Below are 27,915 nucleotides of genomic sequence, written 5' to 3'. Positions count from 1 at the left end.
CATGATATTTAAAGGAATATTTAATTTTTATTGTTTCAGTTTAAGCATTCTTAAAATCACTGCTCCAGAAAAAACTTTTAAAACTTTTTTTGCATTGATACATGTCCGCTGGGGCAGGACCCGGGTCCCCAAACACTTTTTAGGACAAAAACTTGCATAAAAGCCTTTAAAATTAGCACTTTTGATTTTTCACGTTCGTGTCCCATAGACTTTAATGGTGTTCGCATATTCGAACAAATTTTTTGGCATGTTCGGATGCTCTGGTGCAAACCAAACCGGGAGGGGGGGGGATGGGGCGTTCGGCTCATTCCTAATAGTAGGTGAGGTTGAGAAAAGACACAAGTCCATCAAGTGCAACCTATGTGTGTGATTTTATGTTAGTATTACATTGTATATCCCTGTATGTTGTGGTCGTTCAGGTGCTTATCTAATCGTTTCTTGAAACTATCGATGCTCCCCACTGAAACCACCGCCTGTGGAAGGGAATTCCACATCCTTGCCCCTCTTACAGTAATGAACCCTCTACACAGTTTAAGGTTAAACCTCTTTTCTTCTAATTTTAATGAGTGGCCACATGTCTTATTAAACTCCTTTCCGCGAAAACGTCTTATCCCTATTGTGGGGTCACCAGTACGGTATTTGTAAATTGAAATCATATCCCCTCTCAAGCGTCTCTTCTCCAGAGAGAATAAGTTCAGTGCTCGCAACCTTTCCTCATAATTAATATCCTCCAGACACTTTATTAGCTTTGTTGCCCTTCTTTGTACTCGCTCCATTTCCAGTACATCCTTCCTGAGGACTGATGCCCAGAACTGGACAGCATGCTCTAGGTGCGGCCGGACCAGAGTCTTGTAGAGCGGGAAAATTATTGTTTTATCTCTGGAATTGATCCCCTTTTTAATGCATGCCAATATTCTGTTTGCTTTGTTAGTAGCAGCTTGGCATTGCATGCCATTGTGGAGCCTATCATTTGCTAGGACCCCCAGGTCCTTTTCCATCCGTGATTCCCCCAGTGGTTCTCCCTCCAGTGAGTAGATTGCATTCATATTTTTGCCACCCAAATGCATTGGTATTGTTCTAAACACGGGAAAACTGCTCCACTTTACAGGCATTCTATACCCCCAGGCATGATATTTAAAGGAATATTTAATTTTTATTGTTTCAGTTTAAGCATTCTTAAAATCACTGCTCCTGAAAAAACTGCAGTTTTTAAAACTTTTTTTTGCATTGATACATGTCCCCTGGGGCAGGACCCAGGTCCCCAAACACTTTTTAGGACAAAAACTTGCATAAAAGCCTTTAAAATTAGCACTTTTGATTTTTCACGTTCGTGTCCCATATTGCTTTGCATTTATAGAAAATTACAGTGGCTGCAGATTAAAAAGTAAAGGTAATTTTTAATAACATTCAATTACAATATGACTTGTATCGGAATTGTATATGCTATATTATTTTTTTGTTTATTTGCAATTTTTTTACCCACGAAAGTGGAGTTGCCCTTTAACCACTTGCCGACCGCTGCATGCCGCTATACATCGGCACAATGGCAGTGGGCAAATGGGCGTACCTGTACGTCCCCTTTAAGAGCTGGGGATAGCAGGCATGCGCACCTGCTATCCCCATGCATTGAGCATGGAATCCAATAATACCCCTCGGTCTCCCAGGACTTGGACGGTAAGTCTGGATCTGTGGAAAAAAACTGCGTCTGGAGGGAGCAGAGGGTACTGAACCAAAGCCTTCCGAGAAGCTGGACCCTAGACTTCCCTGGCTTCCATCGGACCTAATGAACAGAAATGCCCTTTTCCACTGCTCTATACCTGGTCGTGGAGCAGGAGTGTTTTTCTTGTCCTCCTGCAACTACCTCCTCCAGAGAAATTTTGTAATGAGGGGGTCTACTGGATTCACCACCTAGGCCTTCTCCCACTTCTTAACAAGTGTTTTAGAAACCTGTGTATCTTACTAGGGTCTGGTTACCTGAAGGCCTTTAACCCTCCGTGATGCCATACAGGGGGCCACCCCCTGATATCGGGCCCTGGTCACCAGAGATCCCCTGTTTAGTTTCCTATATCAGGTGCATAATGGTGATGTGGCCATCAAACACCATCCGGCCGGCAACCCTGTAACATCAAAACACTAGTGAAATCATGCAGGGTGCTAGCTTAGTTGGGATTCAAACTCATGACCTCAGTATTTAAGGCACAGTTTAGGTGCAACACCTTCAATGCGAGCTCTTTTTCTTCACTGTTTGTAAGTCGACCAGGAGAACCTGAAGACCCCCGCCTGAAAATTTTAGGCGAGCTGGTTTGCTGGTTCTACACAGGCAAAGTTTTCCCTGCAGTGCCTATAGTGAGTTTGGGGCATGTAAGATACCCCACACAAACACAGGGAGAACCCACAACTTGATGCAAGCATCAGAATGTTGGGGGATCTGAACTAACCACCCCAGTGTTGCCAAGCAGAAGTGTCAGCCACCCAGGCCTTCGCCCCTGGCTAGACAAACCCGAGTCACCAGGAGACCGCTCAGGGAACTGACTCTCAACCCCATCAAATCAGTGACCCAGAGCTGAATTGTTAACCGCTGAGCCACTTCATAAAGTGACTTGTCAAAAGGTCAGAAGGAGCTGACATGAGGACAAGATCCTATGTCTCCAGGCAGACTCCCATGGCTGCACTGATTGTGAGCCATGACTTGCTTTTCAGCTCCCAGCCTTGTGTTTTCCCAGACAGTGCTATTTCAGCTATACCCACTCCATACACCTCATGCAGGAGGGAGAAAAAAAAGATTCCCCTTCACCCAGTCCCTACTGGTTACAAGGGGGAAAAACACTTAAAGGATGTGCATGGAAAGTACAAACACTTCAGGCTTACCTGTGAGGTGCTGGTGCTGGGGTCTGCTTCCGCTGCCTGTGCAGGTGTCGCAGAAGAGTCCATCCCACCCCTTTGGTGGTCCGCAGCCGCTGCTGGGTCTTCCCCTTTTGAAAACCAGACCAGCAGGGATACCAATCCAAAATTCTCACCTCTAGGCCACAGAGCTGACACATGTCCAGCAGAAGGTTCAGGTGCTGTGCAGTACCTAGGATACGAAGGGCTTTCCCTCATTGGGATTTAAACCCAGGTCCCAGCAGACCAATCAGAGCCCTTAGCCTCTGAGCTACCATCCATGCTCCCTGTTTGCGCCGTATGGAGACTGTAACCAGCGTCTCCAGCGCCCGCTGATGACGTCATACGCCCCGGAAGTGACCCCGCTGGATGCTTCCTGTGGGCCAGCTTGGAGCGCAATAGCTCCGTCCCCTCACGCGTTGCGGCTTCCTTTTTTTCCCTAGACACACCCGCCATGCTGTCGGAAGGGAAAAGTACGCCGCCATGTCGCCTATGTGATCACACTAATGGGGCCGACTTGTATGCAACAAAAAGTGGAAACTTCCGGTCCCCGGAGGGGGTGACCGGAAGAAAAGGGTATGGAACCCTACTACCGCTGGTGAGGTACAGTCTGGGGCTGTGGGATTTACCACCCACCCCCTGTTTCTGTGAGGCAGTCCAAACCCTGGGACCTTCCCCCCTCCACCAGCCAGACCCATAGGGACCCCCCCCAGGAAAGCACATAGAACCACCAGCCCCCAGGTCCCATGTGCCTCCTCCCCTCCGACCATCAAGAGGGAACCCCACCTGTGGAGCTATAGGTAATAGACAGGTGAGGGATGCAACCCCCTGGTCCTCCTTACCTTAAGATGGCTGATGTCGGCAATGCCAGAAGCTGCCAGGATGGCCCTTGCCTCTGACATGCTCCCGCCGTGAAAAGGATGGTCTTGCCTCCGGGCCCTCCAACCGCCTGTGCGACCTTTCCGGGTCCCCATCAGCCATAGCCCGGCCCACCTTCAGCATTCGCGGCTGGAACCGGAAGCCGCGGATCAAGGAGAGGTGCACACCCCCTGCCGAAATTGACGTCACCCGCCACCTGACCCTGCTGTGAGCTCCATCGCGGCTTGCACCAGAGTGCAAGGGGGGGAACAGCGCCTTCTTCTAAGTCTCCACTAAGAACCTGAAGACGGGCCCCCCGAAGCATCCCACGACACAACTTTCAGAGAGCTGGGGTGGCAACAGAAACAACAGTGTGGCTGCCAAGTAACCCCTCTCTGAGGCATAGCACCACTAGTCCCCAGAGACCTCTGTCTCCTTCCTAGAAATACAGGCTTCAGCTTCCCTGGCTGTCTTTAGCCACGGCTCCTCGCAGTGTCTCCTTGCCGGAGGAACCACCGAAACTGAGGAGCCGGCAGGGAAGCATGCCTTTTAAATCTAGGCTGGGCAGTGTTTCCTAGGAAGGGAGGAGCCGAGGAGCCGAGGTCTCTCATAGGTTGCTGTCCTGAAAGACGATATGGGAAAAATAGTTTTTTTTATATATTTTTGCGTGATATTTATTATAGCAAAAAGGAAAAAATAATGCGTTTTTTCCAAAACTGACGCTTTTTGTTTATAGCGCAAAAAATAAAAACCGCAGAAGTGATCAAATACCACCAAAAGAAAGCTCTATTTGTGGGAAAAAAAGGACATCAATTTTGTTTGGGTGCAACGTCGCGCAACCGCGCAATTGTCAGTTAAAGCGTCGCAGTGCCGAATCGCAAAAAGTGCTCTGGTCAGGAAGGGGGTAAAATCTTCCGGGGCTGAAGCGGTTAATCTCTTGCCTACAATGTATGGTTGTCTCTTGCTCGGACACTCTATGATTCACTGACCTTGAAGTTTTTTTAAGTCAAAACTACAGATCTTTGTAATTGTATGGGTAGCAGTGATTCAGAAACTGATTGACCTGATGGGCAGCCCAATTTCCAATAGAAGGAGTGCCCACCACAGGCTGACAATGCTGCTCTGCTAATTGTGAGGCAGTGACTTAGCATTGTCAGACTGCAACAGGAAGCACCGTTACTGGCAGGATCTCTAGGTAAGAAACTTTGCAAACCCAAAAACAATCTGCTTAAGAAAGCTGTGTAAAAGTGATAAATAATCCCAAACATACTAAAAAACTAGATTTGGGGTTTACATACACTTTAATGACAGCCATGTAAAAAGCATTTTCAGAAGAAGAATAGCAATGTCTATCTAATCTATCTATCTATCTATCTATCTATCTATCTATCTATCTATCTATCTATCTATCTATCTATCTATCTATCTATCTATCTATCTATCTATCGTTACAATGACTAAAACTAGTATATGATAGCTCTATATATTATTTTGGATCTGTACCATTTTTTTACCGGTTCTCTAAAAAAAAAAAAAAATTTCCTTCCTTTTTTCCAGATACGTTCTATAGGTTATCACCTCATGTTAGCAGTGCAATCATTAGCTGAGCTCAGTATGAAATGCCTTGCAGCAGAGGTCACGTCTGACAGAACATCCTGCCCTTTCCTCTGAGCCTTGGGCACAAATCATACATTTTACTGGACGGGTACCCTACTGGGGATTTGGGAACTGCGTTAAACTGTTTTAAGGCTTATTTATATGGATAAATTACCTCTATGAGATGTTCTGATTAATGCTAGTGACGCCTAGCAGTAGAGGGAGATTATTTATTCTTTATTGAACATACTAGATGGAGTGATTTTCTTTTCCTGCTGAGACAAGCAATATGACATCTCCCAATTATAGTTGCCAATATGCTGTGATGGCATTATGTTCATACCAATTCATACATGTGTAACACCCGTAAAGGGCAATATAAGTCTAACTATTATGTAATTGCCAGCTGTTACTCATTTCCCTTACCAGATATAGCAACTCCGGCCCATAATTAAATTATGAATGCTCTCTCACAGTCTTTCCTAGTATAGCCTGAGATAGTTCATTATGTTGTCAGACATTAGTGTTTTTCAGGCCTTGTCCATTGAGCTGCATTTTTCTGCTCATCATTGCACATTTAGGGCTAATTCACATGATGTGTGGTGACCAGCGTTTTTTTCTTGCAGTGTAAAGCACCAGCCACCGCTAGAACAATTGTTTTCTGTGTGTCTCATTCACACTGCATCACAGCTCAGGGCTGTGACATGAGTGTATCATGGCTCAACAGCCATGATAAAGTTGGTCAGTTTACAGAGGGGAGGGCAGCACAAGGCACTATCAATCGAGTACTTTAGATGATACAAAGGGCCAAAATTACACTGCACAATGACTGTGTTGTTATTCATGCTTTGAACAGGATTTTTTTTTTTTTAGGGTTACAACTGCTTCAGCTTTGGCTCTGTTTTTACAACTCCAACCTACAATTCCAACCTTGAATTAGTCTTTTTTTTTACCATCAGTTTGCTTAACTGTGAACCAGCGGTAATTCTTTTTTGAATCTGTTGCAACCATAGTGACAGATTCCTAAATTTAGTTTTGCTTCAAAGTTCTGCAAATAAGAACTACCTGAATCTTGTTATCATGTGTCAGATCTTCTAACAGAAGTGTCACAAGGCTTTTCTGAATTAGGCACAGGCCATTTTAAAGGAGCCATATTGCTAGAAAAGTGTCATCTAACCTTTAAATAATACCTGCGGTGCAGGCACCTCCTGTTATGTGGGTTCCCCCATGTGCTCCTTCTGTGCTCCATTTTGTCACCCTGTTACATACACTGAGACAAGTGGTTATGCTAAGTCACTATAAAGCATCATGCACAGGGCTGTACAGAGCGCAGAGCTTGCGTATTCAGTCTCCCATGACTAGCAGCTGCCGGGGATGAATTAGAATATGTGACTTACGCAGTTATGGACTGGGGGTTGCATAACGCACCCACACTGGTGTATGCTCCAAGCACAAATAGTGTGCAATCGTCCTTGTGCATGCAGGGACTTTATCCACTGGACGAGCAGCAATGTACCCGTACATAGCTAGACTTTTGATTATTATAGCTGCAGGCATCATCCCGGTACTGCTTTTTAGAGGCGGCAGTTGACTCTCTTGTATCAGCAATCAGAATGGCTAACTAGCAGCTCGATTGCTATAACAAGCAGTGGGAGGGGTTGTCCCTCCCTCCCACCTCCTTTCTCGGCTTTCCCTGGCTCTCCTGCCCCACTGGGAGACCCAAACAATGAGCCGGCATGTCTGCTGGCTGGCCAGATAGCCAAGCAAGGCCGGATTCAGCTTTGATCGGCTGTTCATGATGGTAACCCGGAAGCGAAGCCATGACATCACCTCCGCTTTACCCAGATGTCAACTGCACCATTTTTTTTTAAATCAAAAGTATTCAAAAATACAGATCTTGATGTTTTGAATGCTTGCAAGAGTACCTGTCACATGCCTATTGCTGTCACAAAGGATGTTTGGATTAGTTCTGACAGCAATAAAAGTGATCAAAAAAAAAATGTAAAGCAACAGTGTAAAAATATAAAAAACTAAAATAAATTAATCATAATAATACATTTTTTTTTAATGAAAGTGCCCCTGTGATCCCCCGAGGCTAGCACGCAAAGGCAAACACGTGCGTCGGTCCTTGATGCACACAAACAGCAATCATCCCACACATGTGAGGTATTGCTGTGAACATCAGATCATGGGCAGTAATTATAGCACTAGACCTCTCCTTTAAATCTAAAGTGGTAACCTGTAAGGGCTTTTAAAATGTCGCCTATGGATAGCAAAAAAATGTACGCCATTTGTTGCCGCTGCACGGGCATGTGCAATTTTAAAGCATGACATGTTTGGTATTGATTTACTCAACATAGCATTGTCTTTTATATTTTCCAAATAAATGGGTTATGTATTGTGTTTTTTTTTTTTTTTTGCAATAAAATTCAAAAACCCGTATTTTTTTCCCCCAAAAAAATGCGTTTGGAAAACTGCTGTGCAAATACTGTGGGACAGAAAAATCGCAACACCCACCAATTTATTCTATAGGGCTTCTGCTTTAAAAAATATATTTAATGTTTGGGGGATCTAATTAATTTTCTAGCAAAAAATACTGATTTTCACATGTAAACAAAAGTGTAAAAAAAAAGACTCGGAGTTGTGGCTATGTGGCGCATAGCCACATACAAACGTATATTCTAATCCATCTCAATAGGTGGCTTTACACAGCAGCTGCAGGTCCCAGGACAGTAATTACGCAGGCTCTACACATTGTCCAGCACCTTGTGCAGTGGTGTGCATGAAGTCTACCTCTAAGGAGCTAGTCCACAGTAGTAAAATAACAAACAATAAATTCAATATTAATCGCCGCGCTATTAACAGTAATGAAGCAGCTGACATTAATTGTATGGATGATTCCAGCTTTTTCCCATGAATAAGGACCTTATTACAAACACTATGGACTTTTATTTGTAATACTATAGTTGTAGCGCTGTGTACCATTATATATTTAGTAAAATAACAAAAATTTCACAGGCGTAGCAGTACTATGTCACCAACAAATTAACTCACCGTGCAATCCAGAAGCTGGATCCACTTATTTTTATTTATTTATTTAATTATTTTGCAGTGGAGGTGTGCATTTAGATTTTATTTAGTCCAGAGTAGTGATGAGCTTGGGCAGGTTCAGACTAGGATGTGAACCTACTTGTGCAAGTCCACTATGAAGCTGTCATCTGTACAGGTAAATTATCTGTGACTGGGGCATTCCCCACCCTGCTGCTGCATGTATTCAAGGGGCGAATATAAGTATGCCTGCTAGGCGGGGATTGCCCCAGCTGCAGATAATTGACGCATACAGGTGACAGCTTCCTGGTGGACTTGCATACGAAGGTTTGGATCCTAGTAAGAACATGCCCAAGCTCATTGCTTGTTCAGAGCAATGATGTACGGCCATTGTTGGAGTGAGTGCATATACACAAGGAGTGGCTCGTAAAGACTAAGGCTGCATTCACACCTATGCATTCCTGAAACGTGGGCAGAAATGCACGTTTCTACCTGTGTTTCCAGAAATGTGCTCAAAACGTGCATCACACTTGCGGTACCATTATTTCTTAGTGGCACCCAATATGCGGGTAGCAGTCCCGTGTTTTGTTGCATGATAAAAATAATATAAATATGTCAGAGCCTGTAGGTCACAGCAGCTATCATGCAGAGTGACTCCACACACTCTGTGTACATAGATAACAATAAATTAAAGTAATTAAAGTGCCACACTTCTAGTGAAAACAGTATAAAATCAATACATTGTATTTATCAAAGCATAATGTCCATGAAAATTCATTCCAATCCACCAGTAAGAATTTTCCACAGGAGAGATAATTAGATCACCTATCGTATATAGAGTGTATACACAGCACGTATATAGATTGTATATACAGGGCCTATCGTATAAAGTACACCTTTCTGTGATATATGTGAATAAAAGCATGTAGAAAAACTTAGATATCCACCACGTGAAGACAAATCACTATCCCTGTGATTCCGCCACCATCTGTACACTCACCAGAGGTACATGAGGATCATGCCCATCTTATTTCTCCCAAAATTGTTTGGTTTCTTAGGTCTCCACACAATCTGTCTCAATGTGTCACAGTACCTCTTAAAACGCTGCAAGAAACGAGCTCGCCAGACGGAGCTAAATGAGCCATATATAGTGTAGTACTTATTACATCCACGAAAATAATTTACATAAAAAGCTGCAGCATACATGTGAATAAAACAAACAGTTTGCCAAATCTTACTAAAATGGCAGCTGAACCAAAAACCGGAAATGGCGGAGCAACGGCAGTGGGTGGACTTAAGTGTGAATGCAGCCTAAAGGAGTTCGGCAGCACTGCATAAAAAAAAGGACTGGAAAAAAGGGGGAAACAGTACATTACAAAAATACACACAACCTGTCAGTTATCCATTATACACATTATTTTAGCAATTAGGTCCCGTTCACATGGAGGCATATCAGAATTGCAGGCGGAATTGCGTGTTTCTGCCCACATTTCCAGAATGTCAGGGCCACGAAAGAATAAAATAGAGAAGTGGCACCATGAGATTGTCACCCCTGACACCCATTTGTTTTATAAATAAATTTTACACTTAATAGAAGGCTGTGATAATTGTTTTTTTTTGTTCAATACATTTTTATTGAAGAGTGAAATACAGTTTACAATGAAATGAAATAGCAGTATGTTCCCCTGGTGGAAAATTAATTGAACACAGGATGCCAACTGGCTTAGGGAACATGCAAGATAGCATTAGACATAGACAAGGGGTCAATAGATGCTTAGGACCGCTCACTAAACATAAGCCAGAATGACTCATTGACATAGTAAAAAAAACATGAACATAAAATGCCATTAAAGGACAAAACATACCTCGTATAGAGGTTAATGTAAACTATGTGTGATAGAGAGAGAGTGTAAGGAGAGGTAGAGAAATAGAAAAAGAAAGGGAGAGGATGAGGAGGGGGAGGAGGAGGGGGAAATATCCTGCCTCAGCTTAATACCAATGTATACAATGAATGATTATGAATCATCTCATGTTGATTGAGACATAATTTCCGCATAGGCGGAGGAAAATTTGAAGGCAGACCAGCAGGACCATATTTTCTTGGATAATTCAGGTTTATTTCTAAGGGTGTAAGTGAGCTCTTCCATATAATATATATGGTCTACTTCCAGTAGCCACTGGCGTAGGGTGTCAGGGCTGGCTCAGCCCTTCCTTCTCTGAGCTGGCCGCTCAGCTGTTGGCTAATTGCCAGCTCTCATCTCTCTCTAAAGTTAACCAGCTGTTGTGGATCTGCTCGTCAGTCCCGCCTACTTAAAGATCTCCAGCTCACTTCATTCCTGCCTTCGCCTTGGTCACAACACAAGAAACCATCTCCTGCATTCCTGTTTAAAGACTGGCTTTGCTGACATCCCTTCTGGCTCCTTATCCTGCTTGCTGTTCCTCTACTTGGATTCCTGACTTCTGGCCTGGCTGATTACCCGATCTGGTTACTGAACTCTGGCTTGGCTGATTACTCGATCTGGTTATTGAACTCTGGCATGGCTGACTACCTGATCCAGTTACTGGACTCTGGCTATGCTTTGACTACGCTTACTCTATTTACCTTTTTATTTTTATTAATAAACAAGTGTAATTTTTTGTACTTCTGTCTCGGTCTGGTTCATGGTTTCTGACAGTAGGCGAAGGCCATGAATTCAGAAGATACAGTCAATCCACTTGTTGGTAATATTTTTTCCAGATTGGACGAGCAAGATCACTGCATGGATCAGTTTGCCATGTCATTACAAATGCTCCTGAGTCGCACGGCTCACCTGGAATCCCACACTGTGGCTGCTCCGGTACAACCTGAGTTGCAGGCCGTCCCTGCTGCTGTGCCAGTCTCTGTGCAGGCACCCGCCTTGAGTATTACCTCTATAAGAGGTATGTCTGGTTGCGCCCCGCTTCCCCAGCGATTTGGGGGTGATCCAGTTCAATGCAGAGGGTTTCTCAACCAAGTTGAGATATACTTTGAGATGCTGCCCCAGGCGTTTCCCACAGACAGAAGAAAAGTAGGGTTCGTGATATCTTTGCTTTCTGAGAGAGCCTTGGCCTGGGCTATGGGAGACGCAAAAACCTGTTGTCTTGAGTTACTCTGAGTTTGTGGCCTCCTTTAAAAGGGTATTTGACGTTCCCGCGCGCTCCGCTTTTGCTGCCAAGTGCCTCATGTCCATCAAACAGAGTACGAGAACTATTGCCGACTACGCCATTGAGATGAATATAAATTTAGGGAGTGGCGCTGTGCATAAAGGATGTATTGATATATAATGATTATCTATTAATGGTAATAGATATATCTATGTGGCATACTATAGGGAACGGCAATAAACAATAACGTTTTGGATGCAGAGGTATATATCCCACATAAAATTGCTGGTTAATAAAGTAAAAAATATATTTTAGATATAAATATTAATTAAATACAACCGTAATCCCATAAAGCAAAGATAAACACTAATAGTCCCTAGTGATATAGTGTAATGTAAATAGATAGGTGATTTGTGTATCAAGTGCAGTCCAATGGTCAGTACTCCATTGCCTACTGCATAGTGAAAATAAACTGCAAGTAATATATAAGATGGGGGGTATCAACAACCCTCTATGTTAGAAAACTAAAGTGCAAAGAGATGTGTGTAAAAAAAAATATATATATATATATAGAAAAGGTATATATGTAGGAGATAATATAGGGGTATCCACAACCCTCTATGGTGAAGTGCTGAAGATACAAAGGGATGTGTGTGAGAGATATATATATATATATGTATATATATATAAAGTGTATATATATTTAAAGTGGAATTAAATACAAAATATAAAAATAAAAATAAAAATAACAATTAAAATTAATATGAATGTATCTCTAATAAACTGGTGGTGATGCAATTAATAACAGCAATAAGTCTCATGTGAAATAACAAAAAGTTCATATGATGTCTTCCACCCGACTTCTTCCAGATATTTCAAAACCAACTCCCCCTAATGTGATTCCACTCACCGGAACGCTATACCCCTGCAGGGGTATAAGCAAAAGATGTTTGTATACCAGGTGCCCTTCAAATCCGGGTGCCGATCGAATCCCTGTATGTTGATTCCTCCAATTCAGTTCCTTGATCCAGATCAGCCACTCGTACAAAGGAAGGGGATGGGGGAAGATGATAGTCCCCTGTTGTGATCCTATTTCCAGCCGGACATCCGCTCCAAAGTATTATATATAATAAAAGAATTGATCCACATAGCGTAACTCCATTAAAATGCGTTTATTTGTAAATAATCATACAGTCCAAGGAGTATAGCTAATTCACTTAGAAGGTAGGTATTAAAAAGAGAGGAGGGAGCATACAGGCTCTCTGTCTCCCCTTACTGTCCCGGGACACAGCGTTGTACGCAACTACCGCTTGCGTTCCACCGGTCAGCTGGCAAAACCACGATAACAGGAAGTGACGTTGTGCGTGCCAAGATAGTCCCGCCTTACGCGTTTCGTCACACGGACGTCATCGGAGGCGCCTCCGATGACGTCCGTGTGACGAAACGCGTAAGGCGGGACTATCTTGGCACGCACAATGTCACTTCCTGTTATCGTGGTTTTGCCAGCTGACCGGTGGAACGCAAGCGGTAGTTGCGTACAACGCTGTGTCCCGGGACAGTAAGGGGAGACAGAGAGCCTGTATGCTCCCTCCTCTCTTTTTAATACCTACCTTCTAAGCGAATTAGCTATACTCCTTGGACTGTATGATTATTTACAAATAAACGCATTTTAATGGAGTTACGCTATGTGGATCAATTCTTTTATTATATATAATACTTTGGAGCGGATGTCCGGCTGGAAATAGGATCACAACAGGGGACTATCATCTTCCCCCATCCCCTTCCTTTGTACGAGTGGCTGATCTGGATCAAGGAACTGAATTGGAGGAATCAACATACAGGGATTCGATCGACACCCGGATTTGAAGGGCACCTGGTATACAAACATCTTTTGCTTATACCCCTGCAGGGGTATAGCGTTCCGGTGAGTGGAATCACATTAGGGGGAGTTGGTTTTGAAATATCTGGAAGAAGTCGGGTGGAAGACATCATATGAACTTTTTGTTATTTCACATGAGACTTATTGCTGTTATTAATTGCATCACCACCAGTTTATTAGAGATACATTCATATTAATTTTAATTGTTATTTTTATTTTTATATTTTGTATTTAATTCCACTTTAAATATATATACACTTTATATATATATACATATATATATATATATATATCTCTCACACACATCCCTTTGTATCTTCAGCACTTCACCATAGAGGGTTGTGGATACCCCTATATTATCTCCTACATATATACCTTTTCTATATATATATATATATATTTTTTTACACACATCTCTTTGCACTTTAGTTTTCTAACATAGAGGGTTGTTGATACCCCCCATCTTATATATTACTTGCAGTTTATTTTCACTATGCAGTAGGCAATGGAGTACTGACCATTGGACTGCACTTGATACACAAATCACCTATCTATTTACATTACACTATATCACTAGGGACTATTAGTGTTTATCTTTGCTTTATGGGATTACGGTTGTATTTAATTAATATTTATATCTAAAATATGTTTTTTACTTTATTAACCAGCAATTTTATGTGGGATATATACCTCTGCATCCAAAACGTTATTGTTTATTGCCGTTCCCTATAGTATGCCACATAGATATATCTATTACCATTAATAGATAATCATTATATATCAATACATCCTTTATGCACAGCGCCACTCCCTAAATTTATATTCATCCCTTTGAGGGTACACTTTAGTGTCCCCTGCCTACATAGGGGGGCTGCAGTTGCAAATATATCCTGTAGCGCGGATCCACTGACAGAACTAAGACTACGCCATTGAGTTCGGTACTCTGGCAGCAGAGGTTGCTTGGAACAATGAGGCCCTCGTAGCTACTTTTTCTCTTGGTCTCTCAGATTCCATCAAGGATGAGATAGCAGCCCAAGATATACCCACTGACCTGGAGAGCTTGATCTTGTTTGCCATCCTCATTGACTCCAGACTCAGAGAAAGACTTTCTTTTAAGGAGCACTTGCGGAAGCCTCATGTACGTTTGCCTCCGAGTCAGTGCAGATGAACCCATGCACTTGGGCTTCACGCATCTCTCTGCGAATGGGAGACCCTTTAGGAGGGGGGGGAGATTGTGCCTTTATTGTGGCCAGGCAGGTCACTTTTTGAAGTCTTGTCCTACCCGTTCTGGGAACACCCGAACCTTGAGGTCCTGTCATGGACAGACCTTAGGTGGTGTTGTGTCATCCCCAGTTATCCAAAAGGATAAGCCCCTGGTTTCAGTCACCCTTTCTTGGGCTGAGTCGTCTATCGAGATACAGGCTCTTATTGACTCTGGGGCTGCAGGCCTGTTCATTGATGCTGCCTTTGTATCAAAGCACTCGATTTCACTGCAGCTGCGTAACACTCCACTTGCCATTGAGGCTCTTGACGGGAGACCTCTACAGCCTGCCCATGTGACTCATGAGACGGTTCCATTGTCCATGGCCGTAGGGGCTCCTCACCATGAGATAATCCAATTCCAAGTGATTTCCTCTCCTAAGTTTCCGCTGGTTATTGGTTATCCTAGGTTACAGAGGCACAACCCCTCTTTTGATTGGCTCCGTGCTGAGGTTCTCTCCTGGTCACCACAATGCAGTGAAACATGCTTCCGGAAGGTAGCCAAGGTCCTGTGTACCTCTTCACTCTCCTCCCTGCCAGAGGAGTACCATTATTTTAGAGATGTCTTTGACAAAGGTCAAGCCGGTAGTTTGCCTCCAAACCGGCCGTATGATTGCGCAATTGACCTTCAACCTGGTGCCACTCCCCCCTTGTGGCCGGGTTTACCCTTTGTCGGTCTTGGAGGATATAGCCATGGAGGAGTATGTTTCAGATGCACTTTCTTGGGGTTTCATCCGCAAATCCTCGTCTCCTGTTGGTGCTGGTTTCTTCTTTGTGAAGAAGAGGAGCGGTGAACTGAGACCTTGTATTGATTATAAGGGTCTCAATCGTCTCACAATTAAGAATGCCTACCTGATCCAGTTGATTACGGAGTTATTTGACCGCCTCAAGGGTTTTCACAAAGCTTGATTTGAGAGGGGCTTACAATCTCGTGAGGATTAAGGAGGGCGAGGAGTGGAAAACTGCGTTTAATACCAGAACAGGCCATTATGAGTATCTCGTAATGCCTTTTGGCCTTTGTAATGCCCTGGAAGATTTCCAGGAATTTATTAACGATGTCCTCCGAGATTTGTTGCAGTTATGTGTGGTGGTTTACCTCGATGATATCCTCATATTTTACAAGTCCCTGGAGAGCCACCACACAGATGTCTGTCGTGTGCTTCAGAAATTAAGAGAGAACAATCTCTATTGTAAACTGGAGAAGTGTGAGTTCCATCGGGAACAAGTTAAATTCCTGGGCTATGTCATTTCCACTGCTGGTTTTTCGATGGACCCAGAGAAACTTTCAGCAGTCCTACAGTGGCCTCGACCCATAGGGTTACATCCTCTGCAGCGTTTCCTGGGTTTTGCCAACTATTATCGGAAGTTTATTCGTAACTTCTCGTCTCTGGTCAAGCCCCTGACCGATATGACCAGAAAGAACGGCAACCCACAGAGTTGGTCTCTGGAGTCTATTAAGGCCTTTGAAAGTTTCAAGGCTGTCTTTGTTTCTGCTCCTGTGTTGGCACATCCTCATCCTACATTACCTTTTATCCTTGAGGTTGATGCTTCTGAGACTGGTGTTGGCGCCCTTCTGTTTCAACGTCCTACCTCTGAGAGTGCTATGCATCCTTGTGGCTACTTTTCCAAGAAATTTTTTTACCTAACGAGTGCAATTACGAGATTGGTGACAGAGAGCTGTTGGCTATCATTTTAGCCCTGAAAGAATGGAGACATCTCCTCGAAGGTACCACTGTGCCTGTTCTCATTCTTACTGACCATAAGAATCTCACATTCTTGTCTGAGGCTAAACGCCTCTCTCCCAGAAGGGTGCGATGGGCTCTTTTCTTGTCAAGTTTCAATTACATTGTCTCATTCTTCCCCAGTACTAAGAATGTAAGGGCTGACGACTTGCCATGACAATTTTCCTACACTTCCAAGTTGGAGTCGGTTCTGGTTCCTATGATTCCTAATGATCGTATTCTGGCTACGGTTTGCACCAGTCTTACTTTGTTGTCGGAAAATCTGATCTTGTGTATGGGGCATTAGACTCCTACAAAAAAGACACGGTATCTTTTCAGAGCAACCTTATCAAAAACTAGTATACTGTTTATGTGATTCAGTTGTTCTTGGGCTTTTTGGTGTTTGTATGAGGCATTATGCCTATGAGCAGAATTTTAACCCCTTCCCGTCCAGCCGCTGCAGTTATACTGCGGCAGGTTGGCTCCTCCGCTCGAGCCGTCGTAGCTATACGACGACTCTTTAAGATGCTGTAGCAGGCACGGCCTAAACTTTTCCACAATTCTTGTTGTGTGTTTATTTTATATTTTAGGTATGTTCTTATGGTATGATGGGTGTTAATGGGGTGTACAAGCCCATGCACTAAAAATGCTCCAAAACGTGCAACACTCATTTGGGTGCCATTCATTGTTAATGGCACCCCAAACGCACTAAAGAAATGGGCATTTTGTTGTGGGACAAAATGCCCTAAACACAACCAAAAAACATGATATTCAATGAAGTCAGCTCGAAAAAAGAAGTACAGGGGCTACTTTGGCGCATTTTTGGAGTGTAGGGCAGCTCATTCAAATGATTGGGCTGCTCTACATGTTGCGCAAAAAAACACCAAAAAATGCATGGGGTTAGGCTGCAATTGTGAGTGCAGCCTAACCCCATTCACACCTTAGTGTATCGGAATCTCAAGCTGAATATTGCGATTGTGCTTGCATTTTTGCAACGTGCATTTGGTTGTAATTCATTTGTTGTGGCATCCGAGCATGCAAAAAAGGATGTTTTGTCACTCAAAAAACAGGCAAAATGGTGCTGTGCAAAAACATGTCAAAGTCGACTCCAAAAAAGGATACAGGGGCTACTTTGGTGTAAATTTGGAATGATGAGCAACCCAATCAAATGAATAGTGTCGCTCAAAAAAAAAAAAAACACAAAAAAAGTGACGCTTCCTAGGGTTCAGATCTGCTATAAACAAATGTGCTGTGAACAAACCCCCTAGTAGGTATTCATTTTTATAGTTTACTAGGTTTGCTGTGTTATCATACACATTTCTATGAGTAGGATCTGACAGTATTTAAATGCAGTAAGCTCAGCTCTCAAAGCTCACATACGGTACCATATTAACAAGGCTTCTTATTTAACCGCTTGTGGAACATCCACCATAGATATACTGTGGCAGGGTGGCCGCTCTGCGCTGGATCACGTACCTGGTACATGATCTGCGTGCTGGGGGTAGAGAGCACTCCCGCCACCCCAGCTGTGCTGTGATTGGCTGCATCACCAACCAATTAACAGCTGCCGGCCGCTGATTGGTCGCCAGCACCCAAGAATCGGCTCTGGACATTACTGAAGAGAGCCTTGTGTAGGTAAACAAACATGCAAAGCAGGACATAAAAAAACAGCACATTGCTTAGTAAAAACAGCACACACAGTACACAGTAGCAAATGTTGGTCAAACATTTAACCCTATGATTGCCCCTGTTAACCCCTTCCCAGCCAGTGTCCTTAGTACAGCGACAGTGCATATTTTTAGTCACTGGTTCCCAAAAAAAGCATCAAAAGTGTCAGTTAGGTGTCTGATTTGTCCACCGCAATATCAGAGTCCTGCTATAAGTCACTGATTGCTGTCATTACAAGTAAAAAATAAAAATTCCATAAATATATCCCATAGTTTGTAGACGCTATAACTTTTGCGCACACCAATCAATATACGCTTATTGAGATTTTTTTTAACCAAAAATATGTAGCAGAATCAATTTTGGCCTAAATTGATGAAGAAATTAGATTTTCTACATTTTTTTTTATTGGGTATGTTTTATAGCAGAAAGTAAAAATTATGTTTTGTATTCAAAATTGTCGCTCTTTTTTTGTTTATAGAGCACAAAAATAAAACCCTCAGAGGTGATCAAATACCACCAAAAGGAATCTCTATGTGTGGGGAAAAAAGGACATCAATTTTATTTGCAAGAACTGAACAAAAAGGTCCGGATGGCCGCACTCCAATGAAAAACGATTTCTTTATTGTTATAATAAATCCATACAGCAAGGATATATTATAACAATAAAGAAATCGTTTTTCATTGGTTTGCGGCCACCTGGACCTTTTTATTCAGTTCTTCCATATGGTTGCATATTGAGCCACACCCATGCCTGGAGAGGGCAGAGATCATCAAGAAACAGACACCTGGAGCGGGTTCTCTTTGTAACAATTTTATTTGGGTAAAGCATCGCACGACCGCGCAATTGTCAAAGTAACGCAGTACCGTATCGCAAAAAATGGCCTTGTCATGAAGTGTGTAAAACCTTCCGGGGCTGAAAGGGTTATTAAACAAAGTGATAGCTATTTTTAAAGGGGTCCGTTGGCATTATATGTAAATGACAGCCAAGTGGCTGAAAATAAAGACAAGGAAGGATTATGAGCTACAGACACAGGACTTCTCCCATCGCACACAGGTGTCGCCGCTAATGATAAAAGCCTGGGTGTAGTCATGGTTAATAACCAGTAGGTGGCGCCTGATCCGTACAGTAATAACATTGCTCTGCTGAACACCAAAAGCTGAGCATCCCAGGAGCCGAGCTCATTTCACCTCCCGGACTATGAAAAGCTGTACATTGCTCCGGACTGTGTGTGCGCTCTGCAGCCTGGCAACCCCCACCATAGAACAGGACTCCCATGCTGGCAGAACCCCTGCGGTTTAGGCGCTCTCCTGTACCTGTTATCACAGCCAGGTGCTGTGGCATGCATTGACCCGTCATAGAGATCTGAGCGGGCACCGACACTGAACACATGGCAGCCTGGGAGGTGTGCGGAGCTGTGCTCATGGTATGGGTGGCACTGGTAGTAGCGAGGGCACCCCTCAACTGCAAGGAAGTCCGAGCCACTTTCCATACATTGCAGCCCGGAGTCAGGTGGGTGCCGGAGTCACCTGTGTCAGGTAAGTGCTCCTCACCTTAGTCCTTCTGTACTGCCTGTGTGGGCATGCTGGGATTTGTAGTGCCACAGTCTGAATGAATGGGTGTGATTGTCCTTACATCACCTTCTGGGACCCGCACTTACTGTTGTAGAATGGTGTCTATACCTGTCCGATATAGAATGTGTGTATATATAGTGTATACACAGCATACATATTGTATGTGCTGTAATGTGTGGACAAAACTAAAACGGTATTAAACCAAAACAAACATTTATTATATTTCATCCTTTTTCCTTTTTTCTTTTTTTTTTTTTTTTTTTTTTTTTTTTTATGTGGTGGCTGCATTGGTTTTCTTTTTCTATGCTTTCTTTGTTCTATTTTCATTTAGTGATCCAGCAAGTCTGTTTTTCAAAAGAACAAGCTCTCCAGCAGATGTATACAAACCATTTACTAGTGACAGAGTGCTTACAATGATTGGCTTATATTTAATTCTTTAAAACCTTTAGACCAAATTGGGGGGGGGGGGGGGCAATTGGTTGCTGGGACTGCTTAAGCGCTGCCTAGAGATTTGTCTTTAATTTGTTAGTGTATCTAAATCAGCCAGTCCATCTAAGGCTACCCCCCCGCTGCTGTCCAAAGGTTCCCTGTGTGCCCCTTCATGCAGAGTGGGGGTACAAGTACAGGAGGTGTGTTACTGGACAGATCACCAGGTGATAGCAGAGGAAAAATCTTCCAAAAGAGAACTAATGCAGCCACCACACCTAATGATTGGTAAACTGATGTATACTGTATTACATTTTTGGTTTAATACAGCTTTAATAAAAGTGAGGGCAGGACTTTCCTCCATAGACCAAGGCCCTTACAACCTACAGTTTACTTCACTTCTTACATGGTATTCTCCAGCATTGTGTGTTTCAAAGTGCTTGTATTTTTTATACAAAAAAAAAAAAAAAAACTTACATGTTTAAAACTGTATATGATATACAAAAACATTTACATTTCAAACTTTTTGTATATAACAAAAAACAGGAATAATCTATGCACATAAGATGGATACATTATTCAAGGGAAATAAATATATTCACCAGTTAAGAGAGACATTCACTGGACACGAAAGGAGCCAAGGTGAGCGGTACACATATTTTATTTAGTCAAGACCGTGGTGGGCTGTGCCCCACCAAACATTGGACACTCCGTAAAATGACATTTTTATCACGCTCTCTCTGAAATTCATAGTGTCGTAGATACTCAATAGAATTTTTTTTTCTTGTGGTACTGCGAGAAATTGTGCGCAACTTATACTACACATGTGACACAGTTTATACCAGCATGGAAGAAGTCTTACTTAAAGTGGTATTAAACCAAAAAGCAAACATTTTCAATATTGCAGCTTACTAATCCTTAGATGTGGTGGCTGCAATCATTTTCTTTTTTATGCTTTCTTTTCTTTATATTCACCTTGTGATCTAGCCAGTAATTCGGTTGTTTTTCAACAGAACAAGCTGTCCTGCAGATGTAGCAGTCAGGAGTGCTAAGACCAATCCATTTACCACTGACAGGGGTGCTCACAATGATCAACTTCTTTTTATGTAAAACCTTTACCCAAAAGGGAAAAAAAAACATTGCTGTAAATGTAGGTGATGGTCAGAAAGGGCTCTTAGTGCACCTGGGAGGGAAGAGTACAGCCCACCCGTCCAAGCCAGAAGACCTGCGTTACGGGTATTCTTCCCTGAAAGCATAGGCTCCTTAACACGAGTACCACTTGGTACAGCATTGAGCCCTATCCAGCAATAGCCTGCTATAGACTTTGACAGGCTGCATGTAGCGGGGCTGGAAGCTGCACCTGTCCCTTCTGGGCGCACTAAAATTCTGAAGGGGGGGGGGGGGGGGGGCTGTACCATAGCAGCTAGACAGTCCTGTGTGCAAAGAGCCTAAAAGTGCTGCAAAAAAGTTTGACTCATGCACGCAGACTTAAAACAAACACCGTTTTTAGAAGCATTTTTTTAAACCCCCCCCCCAAAAAAAATCTTCTCCCTGCATATTAATGTGCTAGTATGCATCACATACTAGCATGTTATGGAAGACTTACCTGAAAACAAAGCCCTCAAGTGGCATGCTGTCACCGCTGACAGGGCTCCCATCTTTACTACCACTTAAACCCAACTCTGCATTAGCCAATGTGTCCATGTTTATTTTAGCGTTTAGATTCATATTGTAGAGCAGCATTTCGGGGCATAAAGAAAATAAATCCATAACCCTGTATTCAGAGAGAAGCGTACTGGCATAATTGACACCTATTTAAAGGTGTCATTTCAGCCTAGGGACTACAGCAAATAAATATTCTAGCCACTAGAATGAAATTACGTGCATACACTTTATACACCTGAATGTGTGTTAATATACACCAGACCAAGCATTTATATACGCTGGATTTTTCTGCCAAGTCCTGGCAGAAAGATCCAGCGTAAATGGGATTATTTTAATACACCCATGTGCATGTAGCCTAACAATAACAATGTTGCAGGGGTTTAATGAACTTGATGCATGGCTTCTGACTTTGTCCACACCGCCAGGAATGTGTCACAAAGGCCATGATGGCTACTTTCAAGTCATATTAGTGTCTATCTCCCTTATTGAATATATATTATAGATAGTTCTGTACAGTGTACACTATAAAAAATACTCCTCCTATTGGGTTCCCAGGATGCAATTGAAGTGGGTTGAATGGATGTTTTTAGTTGATGTGATTATTATAATAATAATTTTTTTTTCTTGTAGTTTAACTATATGTGTTAGCCTCAACTGGACTTTTCCCTGTGTATTTTACCTGAACAAGATCCTACTTGGGGTATTTGGGGGGGGGGGGGGGGGGAGTTTGTCAAGCAGGCCATAGATGAGTCAGATTTTTTTTTTTTTTTTTTTTTTTCAACCTGCGGGTTGAACGAGGGAAAAAAAAAAAAAAAAAAACCTGACATGATTCCCCCAGCCATACATTTAACCACTTGCTTACTGGGCACTTGAACCCCCCTCCTATCCAGACCAATTTTCAGCTTTCAGCTCTGATGCAATTTGAATGACAATTGCGCGGTCATACAACACTGTACCCAAATGAAATTTTTAGCATTTTTTTCAGCACAAATAGAGCTTTCTTTTGGTGGTATTTGATCACCTCTGCAGTTTTTACTTTTTGTTAAAAAATGTAAAAAACTGAATTTTTTTTTTTTTAAATGTAGTTTTTTATATTTTGTTATAAAAAAATTAAAACAGGTAATTTTTCTCCTTCATTGATGTACGCTGATAGGCGGCCGAGATCGGCACTGATGGGTGGCAGTGATGGGCACTGATCAGTTACACTGATAGGCAGCACTGCTAGGTGGCACTGATTGGCACTACAGAAGGGCACTGTTAGGTGGCACTTGTGGGCACTGTTAGGTGGCACTGATGAGGCAGATGTGCCTCTTCCACTTCGGGACCGATGTCCCTCACGTGCGAGCCGGTGATCGGCTTTTTTTTTTTTTTCTACTCACGCTGTCAGCGTGAATAGAAAAAAAAAAAACGATTACCGATCTTTTGTTTACATCATGTGATCAGCTGTCATTGGCTGACAGCTGATCACATAGTAAGGGGCCGGGACCGGTGATCACCCGAGTCTCAGTGACTCGGTAATCACAGTGCGCCCTACAGGGCGTGTGCACAGGGGAGGCCGTCATATGACGGCCTCCCGGGAATACAGGTCCGCCGTCATTCGGCCATAGCGCGGATGTGAAGTGGTTAAAGTGGTTGTAAAGGCAGAAGGTTTTTTATCTTAATGCATTCTATGCATTAAGATAAAAAGCCTTCTGTGTGCAGCAGCCCCCCCTAATACTTACCTCCCTCTCTGTTCAGCGATGTCCATGAGTGTCTCAGCCATCTGAGATTCTCCCTCCTGATTGGCCGAGACACAGCTGGCTGCCGCTGCTGTCAATAAAAGTCAGTTAGCCAATCAGGGTAGAGAGGGGGTAGGGCTTCGTCGGGGCTCCGTGTCTGAATGGACACGGGGAGCTGTGACTCGGCTCGGATGTCCCCATAGAAAGTTGCTTACTGTGGGGGCACTCAACAGGAGGAAGGGGCCAAGATCACAGACAAGGGACCCGAGAAGTGGAGGATCCAGGCTGCTGTGTACAAATTCACGGCAACAGAGTAGGTAAGTATAACATGTTTGTTATTTTTATAGGAAAAAATAATGAGAATTTTCAATCACTTTAAGTCTAGTACACACTAGTAGGGTTTTTTTTTTTTTTTTCATTCAACCCAGCAGGGCTGACAGCTCAGGAGGAGCCGCTGTACGAACTATCCAACGTTAGTATAGCGATCTCCCCTGCTGTTCTATTGTGTTCTGACTAGGGGATGGCCCCCCCCCGCCAGAACATTCCAGTCGTTGGCTGAGAGCTCTCATCGGGAGTCGATCAGCAGACCTTTTTCGGTCATGCCCCCTCGACAGAGGCCAGCTGAACCGACTCCAGTTCACACTGTTACTATTCAGCTGGCCGATTCTGCCTGACATTCTGCCGGTGAGTACTAGGCTTTAATGTAGATGAGGGAATCCTCCCCACTGAGCTATTGTGTGCTGGGAGAGTTTTGATGCCGTCAAAATACACTGATCAGTGTTGCTGGCTATATCCTGCAGTGCTGATTGAGCTGGAAAATCCAACAGGGTTGTTGTACAGAAGTCAATTGGTAGCCCTTAGTGCCCATACATGGATTGAAATCCAGCCAGTCCCTGCTGAACCGGCTGAATTTTGATTCATGTATGCATGGCTTAAGTCAGTCAGCATTGAAGAAAGGGCTCTCCTTTGTATACTGTCTGAAGCATAATCTATTCTAGACATTTATATTCCCTTCACTACCATAATTATTAGCTGAAACAAACCAAAGCACTTTTAATATGTATGTCTGTGTATTTGCATGGGCAGCTAAAAAAATGAAAAGCAGAGAAATCCAGTACCTGTCCATGGTCAGGCAGGTGGCCTGAGAGTTGGGCCAGGTGTGGGTCACCTGTTGCTAACAGTAGTACACATAATCAGTAGTTCTGATCCTTATTCTCCATAGTAGAGAGGAGGATTGGGTCCTGCTCAAGTAGATTTTCAAGAACAAAGAAAAATGTCCCTGTAGGATAATGAACACTCCTGATCATCATTAAGGTGCAATCCTTGTCACCCACTGCTGGATCAGAAAGGACTTGAGTGTTGCAGTGCTCAAAATCAAGATTTTTGCTTACCTTTGTTCGAGCTGTTGTGATCAGCTAGGCAAACATACATTTTAGTTTAGTGCATACAGTATTTTATTTTTTGTAAAAAAAAATGTTTTCCCCTTTTTAAAATCAGAAAACAATTCATCAAAACACATGTCAACGTGTACTGCAATGAATGTCGACATGCCTTGCAACCTGCATTAAAATTTTAATGTTCATTTTTATGTGATTCCTTTGAGTGTAAAATGCAAAGTTATGTTTTTCCAGCCGAAAGGTGGCCTCACCCCCTATATATGCAAGTGCTTTTTACAACGTATCAACATTGACGCTGTACATGTGTTGTAATTTTCTTTTCAGTAGCATCCCAATATGCATAGAGTAAACAGATGTACCTAACTCTCGGTGCATTGCACATCATATGGCATTCTTTTGCTTTGCGGTGCGCTGCAAAAGAATTGGCAGATTTGTTTTTGGTCCCTGGATGTGTGTTGAAGGCCCATTAGAAATAAATGGGTAATGCACTGAAACGTGTCAATGCAAGCACAAATGCACGTCCCATATAGGTGAATGGCCCTAAGGACTCATTCTCACCATTTGGTTCTGTTGCAGTGGGTTAAAGGAATGGGCATTAACATATGTTGTGAGGCAGCTTATTTATTAAGATAGGCTGCAGACTACACCGCAACGGACCAAAAATTGTGCACACACCATTTCCGTAGCAAATCTCAATGCATGGTAGTGCATTACCGCATCTTGCTGCAAGTCTAGTGCATTAGGACGTTGCTTTGAGGTGTCATTCACAATGTGTTTCCACAGGTTGTTAATAATTACATTACCTTTTCATTTATTGCTTGCTTATGACTACAGCTAACTCCATTCTGGCTAGCTAATCAACGTGGTAACTTGTACATTCCTGATGTGTGACGATTAACAAATACAATGCTGCATGCTTGGTAGGATGCAAAAGAGTTAGAAATGTGCAGTAACCCATAGCAGCCAACCAGGGTTCAGCTTTTATTAGTTCTGTACAGCTAGGACAAAAACAATTCTGCCAACATTCTGCACACCACTCTTCTGCATTGTTATAATGTACGTAAATATTTTGCCTGTTGTGTATACATATTATGGTTCATGTTTGAAGTGAACGATGTAGTTTGCAAAATTTAGACTACATGCACACAGGCATTTTAAGATCGCTTCATTTCCGCTGGATTTTTATTTCAGGAGCTGGCAAGAAAAAAGACAATTCCACTGTACAAAATGCTTGGTCTGGGTCCATGAGGCCATTATCACTATATATGCTACAGTTTCCTTAGTGTTCAGGTTTTATCATTTATTTAAGGGAAGTTAAATCACTGTAGTTGTAAAACATGCTCATTACCCTTCTAGGGTGGAATGTTATAAACATAAAGTCAAATTAAAATCTTATGTGTTTTAAAAGCACATGCCTGTTCACATGTGTGTTTTTTTTTTTTTTTTTTTAACCTTTTTTATTTAGGGATAAGTATAGGAAACGTCAATCACTGTGCAGCTTGAAGTAAACCATACATGTTAGCAGAGAATGTGTGTGTACACCCTGTTCCAAATTATTATGCCAATGATATTGTTCTCATTTACCTAAATAATTGATGTAAACAACAGTCAGCATAATTCTCTTATCAACTATTAAGAGTACAATTCAAATTTTATTGAACAAATGTTTTATTTTGGGAAAAAAAAAAAAAAAACTTTTTTTTTTTTTTTTTTTCACAGTTTCAAAACACTTTATAGGTTGTAAAGAACTTAAAATTGTCATTTGTTGTGTTTGCGGCATATTTGCTGAAATCAAAAGCTATTTCAATCAAACTTTGAACAACATTTTAACTTTTTAAACATTGTAACAGGTCATGTTACATTTTAACATAGGACCCTTTATTTGATAGGACTTTCTCCCCTTTTATCCCCATAACAGCCATTGGTGCAGAGGTATTCCTTGCAGCATGAGATGGTGCATTGTCATGCATGGAGATGATTTTATTACGGAACGCATAGTTCTTCCTTCTGTACCAGGGAAGGAAGTGGTCAGTCTGGAACTCCACATACTTTGCAGAGGTCATCTTTACACCTTCAGGGACCCTAAAGGGGCCGACCAGCTCTCTTCCCATGATTCTAGCCCAAAACATGACTCCACCACCGCCTTGCTGACATCGCAGCCTTGTTGGAACAGTGTGGCCATCCACTATTCCATCCATCTGGACCATCCAGGGTTGCACGGCACTCATCAGTGAACAGGACTGGTTGAAAATTAGTCTTCATGTATTTTTCTGCCCAATGCAGCCGTTTCTGCTTGTGAGCATTGGTTAGTGGTGGCCGAATGGAAGGTTTATGCACAGTTGCAAGACTATGGAGGTCTCTACACCTTGATGTCTGTGGGATTCCAGAGGTACCAGCAGCTTCAAATATCTGCTGCTATGTAATGGTGTTTCAGCTGCTCTCTTGATCCGATGCATGGATCTGGCAGAAATCTTCCTTAATGTGCCTTTATCTGCACGAAACCCGCCTGTGCTCTGAATCAACAAGAACATATTTGGGGGACACACCATACAATTCGTTTAAATTCAAGATGTTGCTGCTATTAGACCTACAAACAGTACAAAATATTTTACAGCGCACTCATACAAGAATGACATTTCCTGCAAGGCTAGTTAAAAACACCTGAACATATTCAAAAAATACGGGGGTTTGGTCACACTATATGGTCATATAGTGCTAAGCCCACTTACTGCGACAAAGTACCCCGAATTAGTGGGTCCTACACTAGTAATAGATTGGAAGATCCTTTGTCTCAACCATGGGAGCTGAACACCTCTATGTGGTAGAACTGAAGGGGATACATCCTAAACACTGGTGGCCACTAAATAGGAGGTAATGAGGAGGGGGAGGGGTGCTCCAGCCCAAAAAACCTGGTCAGGGCCTATTACAATACACAAGAACATATTTGGGGGGCACACCATACAATGCGTTTAAATTCAAGATGGTGCTGCTATAAGACCTACAAACAGTACAAAATATTTTACAGCGCACACATACAAGAATTACATTTCCTGCAGGGCTAGTTAAAAACACCTGAACATATTAAAAAAAAATACGGGGGTTTG

At 42.7% G+C, this 27,915-nt stretch overlaps 1 protein-coding gene across 2 annotated transcripts in view; it reads left to right on the top strand.

Annotated features, from left to right (window-relative positions):
* The first annotated feature begins 19,147 nt into the window (after positions 1–19,147).
* The window catches only part of GPC3 (glypican 3), a 1,010,059-nt gene continuing 1,001,291 nt past the window's right edge, over positions 19,148–27,915 (top strand). For both annotated transcript variants that reach the window (XM_073599177.1, XM_073599176.1), the window contains exon 1: positions 19,148–19,569. In XM_073599177.1, the coding sequence (XP_073455278.1) occupies positions 19,422–19,569 (148 nt within the window). In that variant the 5' untranslated portion in view covers positions 19,148–19,421. The remainder of the gene's footprint in view (positions 19,570–27,915) is intronic.

Source organism: Aquarana catesbeiana, linkage group LG09 (genome assembly GCF_042186555.1).
Source record: "Aquarana catesbeiana isolate 2022-GZ linkage group LG09, ASM4218655v1, whole genome shotgun sequence".
In the NCBI taxonomy this organism is placed as follows: Eukaryota; Metazoa; Chordata; class Amphibia; order Anura; family Ranidae; genus Aquarana; species Aquarana catesbeiana.
Note: the sequence above shows the minus strand (reverse complement) of the source record. Positions and strands in the feature narration are given on the sequence as shown.